General features: G+C 62.1%; 1 protein-coding gene across 1 annotated transcript in view; it reads right to left on the bottom strand.

Moving 5' to 3' along the window:
• The window catches only part of LOC105004623 (voltage-dependent N-type calcium channel subunit alpha-1B), a gene marked incomplete at its 5' end in the record, with an annotated part of 57,622 nt that overhangs the window by 1,234 nt on the left and 52,321 nt on the right, over positions 1-4,067 (bottom strand). Inside the window, 3 exons of the mRNA XM_010862294.1 lie at positions 160-367; positions 1,505-1,621; positions 1,765-1,897. Of these exons, the coding sequence (XP_010860596.1) occupies positions 160-367; positions 1,505-1,621; positions 1,765-1,897 (458 nt within the window). The remainder of the gene's footprint in view (positions 1-159; positions 368-1,504; positions 1,622-1,764; positions 1,898-4,067) is intronic.

Below are 4,067 nucleotides of genomic sequence, written 5' to 3'. Positions count from 1 at the left end.
CTCAGGGCCAGCAGGGTTCCCAGGGAAAGGTGGGAGGTGGTCCTGTCTCCACATTCAGGGTTGCCCGTGGGGTCATGAGTTACAGAAGGGAAGAAGTTCTCACAGGGATTCTTGGACCCCAACTGGAGCCACCACCCCCCGAGAGCCCCTCGCACGCACCGCCATCTGTGTCTGCAGACAGGCCAGGCCCCTTCTCCAGGGACTTCTGCTTCCGGTCCCTGCGGCGATGGCAGCGGTGGTGGTGGGGGGGGGCGGCCTGGCTGGCTGGAGTGCGGTCCAGGGCCGCGGTGCACAGATGAGCCACGTGGGGCCTCTGGGGTGCCAGTGTGGAGATGGAGCGCTTCATGGGGCTGGCATCTGGGGGTGGCTGTGGGCGGGGACATGGGTGGGCTCACAGCCTGAGAGTGGGGTCCAGCCTCCAGGCAGCAGCCAGGCCATGGGGGCTGGCAGACCACAGGACACATCCCATTGGGAGGAATGGGCCTGGGGCTCCATCCCTGAAGCTGGGGTATCTCCCCAGACAGGGCAGGCTGAGCCCCCAGGAGGGTGGGGATGGGGGAAGGATGGTGCCTAGGAGGGCCTGGCCTGGGGAGGACCACTGGGGGTCTGGGGTTCAGGGACCGTGAGGCCTTTCCCTCTCCCTGGAATACTCTTCCCCACCTGAGATCCACCCTTTCTTCAAAAGCACCCTTTGCACAAGTTGCCATTTATGTGTCTGTCTCTCCCAAGCCAGGTGAGGCCCAGGTCCCTATAGGACAGGGAAGGTGCTGGGAAGAGGGGCTGCTGGCCTGGCTGGAAGGGTCCCAGATGGGACCCAGAGCTGCCTTGGCAGCCGTGGTCGACCACTCTGCCAGCCCTCTGTCCATCCAGGACTGTGAAGCTGCTCCTCCAGGGCTGAAATCAAGACTCGTGGAAACGCACGCACCCGCAGCCACCGTCAAGCTCAAGCAGCACGGAGGGAGAGGGGGCACCAACGTGGCACCGAGGGGAGGCGGCCAGGCCAGGAGGGTGCTGAGCAGCGGGCAGAGCCGGGCCGGGAGGGGCTGGAAGAGGCGTGCTCTGCCTAGGGACTCAGCCCACAGTGCACAGCCCCAACCCAGGGGCTTCCCTGCCAGGCTGTCCAGTGTCCCAGAGAAAGAACAGGGTCACCCCCTGAAAGGGACAGGGTGGCTGCAGGAGGCACTGATTTCTAGGGAGGGGCAGGGCTCGGGGTAGGGAGAGGCATGTCCCAGAGAGAGGGAAAGGCTAGGTCGGGGCCATGGGGCCACCTGTGGGCTGCAGGCCTCGGTGCCCAGACAGGCGCTGAGCACAGTGGGCAGTGAGGACTCTAGACGGCCTGACAACACCTCCAGAGGGTTTCCAGCGGGGCTGAGGGTGTCCTGGACACAGTGCATTTGGGAAGCTTCACCCCAGCAAAGCCCACCCGTGGGATGCAAGCTCCTCCATGCCAAGTCTTCTCAGCTCCAACCCCCTTCCACGACCCCAACCCTCCCAGACCACCCACCTGAGTCTCTGCTGCCAGGCGGGGCATGGAGGCTGCTCGGCCCTGGCTCTCCAGCCCAGGTTGGGGCTCCCCGTCAGGGCCTCTCAGGACCATGCTCTGCATCTGGACGTCCACAGCCTGGGAGTACAGCAGCCCCCCAGTCACACCCACCCCATCCCACTCTTTCCCCCACACCCCAGCCTCAGCCCACCTGCTGCTCTCCCCCTCCCCCACCCACTCTCACCCTCCCCACCTCGGACCCCAGCCCCGGGAGCCCTCACCGGTTTTCCTGTCTGCACCGGGATCTCTGTGGAGTGGCCACGCTCCAGGGGTGTCCTCACCTCGCAGGGGACCTCCTGGGTCCTCTGAGTGCCCCAGGAGACAGACTCCTTGAGGCCGCCCTCTTGGGTTTGTCTATGGAGGAAAGAGGATCATCCTGTTGGCCTGGAGGCCCACGGGCCATAGAACCTGGCTCCCACCCAGAACCGGGCTCCACCTGCCAGGAACCTCCACCTTGACCCTGTTCTGGGCTAGAAGGAGCCCAGAGGGATGAGACCCCTTGAGTGTGGCCACTCCCAAGTAGAGGCACAGCAATAGCCTCTCCAGGAGGTACAGGTACAGTGGGCCCCCTGCCATGGCTCAGCGTGGACAGGCAGAGAGGAGACCCTAATGCGCGGGCAGCTGGCCTACACAGGGGCTCACCTGTGTGGTAGAAGCAGAGATCGTCCCCAACGAGGACAAGGCCACACGCACACAAGCAGAGGCACGCAGCCTGCGCTGCAGCTCATCAGCCCTGACAAGCAGGGCTCGTCCCTACTCCCCTGACCCGAGCCTTCTGCCCTGAGCCCCTCTGGCGAGGCCACTTTGAAGGCCCTCCCAGCACACGAGCCTGCCCGCCTGCCCTCGCCCTCTCAGGGTGTTTAGTGTGTCTCCCATGTAGCCCAGCACTGGCCTGGGTTTCTCTTGCTCTCACATGTAGTGAAGCATCACACACAGTCTCCGTCACCCAGGGTGAGTGGTAACAATCACACTCAGCTTGGAGGTGACGCCTGATGACCTCAGCTGGCCACACGAAGGACCTGACCCACCATCGCTGGGGTTTCTTAGAAGAACACCCTTCATCTCCCCAGGTTGCAAGCACCTCCCCTGTGCTGTGTGTCTGGGGCTGCTGCAGCCTCGGGAGAGGACAGACACTGGCCCCAAGGCCTGGTCACCCCTGAGGCCACACCATGCTGAGGCCAGGCAGGCACTGATACCACCCATCAGAGGGCTCAATAAACGCCCCCACTGCCTGGCCCCAGTGCAACAAAAAGTGGTATAACTGACTTGTGCAGACATTATAACCATGGGGAAAGTGACACTCATTCTCCTGAACTGAAAGCTCAGCTCAGATCAGTCCACAAAGACACTTCCCCACCCCACCCCCTCCGACACACACATGTACACTCAGGATCCACTGTTTAAGTGCGCAAACGGGATCTTAACCGACATGGAGAAAGGCCGCCGCCCCGGGGCCCACAGGCACTCTTCCGGAGCACGGTGTTCCTGCGGGAGTGCTCCCACTTGAGCTCAGGTTCTCCCGGTGTCCTGTGGCCTCTCGACCTCTGGACTTGGGCCTTGCAGTGCCACCGCCCGCCCCCATCCCCCCAGCTTGGGCCTGGGATGTGACCTGTTTTGGCCAACAGGGCACAGGGAGAGGCCTGAACGCCCGCAGCCTGCACTTCCCCTCGGGTTGCTCTCTGGCCTCACAGTACAGATGCACCCAGGACCCAAGCCATCCTGACCCAGGACCAGGTCTGGAGCACTGCCAGGTGGGCTCCCTCAATACGGCAGTTTGTTGCACAGCAAAAGCTACATGGCCAGCAGCCCATGAACCCAAACTTGGCTTGCAAACAAGCATCCTAAACACACACAGGAGAGGAAGAAACCGGGAGCCTAGCCATGCTTGCTGCTGAATGTTGCTCTCCAGGACAGCAGATGGGTGTGAGGCCCACCCTCGGCCCCTGCCAGTGAGGCAGAGTGCACGTTGTTTTGGCGAATGGGATATTAGCAGATGTAGGAGCCCTGGCCTGGAGGGCGGCTGAGAGAGCCTTGCCCTCTAGTGCAGTTCAGCCTGGGACCACCTTCTGCGCCTCGGCCAGAGTCCCATGGTGCCTGCTATTCCATAGCACTTGGTTTGGGGGTCATTACCAAGAATTGCTGAGGGTCAGTACCAAGAGTTACATGATACGGCAGGATCTTACCAATTTGGCTACAAAATGCAGACATAAATGGAGGGACTCCCCTGGTGGTCAAGTGGCTAAGACTCTGAGGCCCCAGTGCAGAGGGCCTAAGCTCAACCCCTGGCTGGGGAGCTAGACCCCGCATGGTGCAACAAAGAGCCTGTATGCTGCAACCAAGGCCCAGCGCGAGCGCGTGCTCTGCTGCTCGGCTGTGTCTGACTCTCTGTAACCCTATAGACTGGGGGATCTTCCCAGCCCAGGGACAGAACCCACGTCTCCTGCATCGGCAGGACTCTTCACCACAACTCAACATGGGACACCCACGACCTCGCACAGCCAAAGATTTATATACACATATATAT

This window comes from Bison bison, unplaced genomic scaffold (assembly GCF_000754665.1).
Source record: "Bison bison bison isolate TAMUID 2011002044 unplaced genomic scaffold, Bison_UMD1.0 scf7180017858072, whole genome shotgun sequence".
NCBI classification, from domain to species: domain Eukaryota; kingdom Metazoa; phylum Chordata; class Mammalia; order Artiodactyla; family Bovidae; genus Bison; species Bison bison.
Note: the sequence above shows the minus strand (reverse complement) of the source record. Positions and strands in the feature narration are given on the sequence as shown.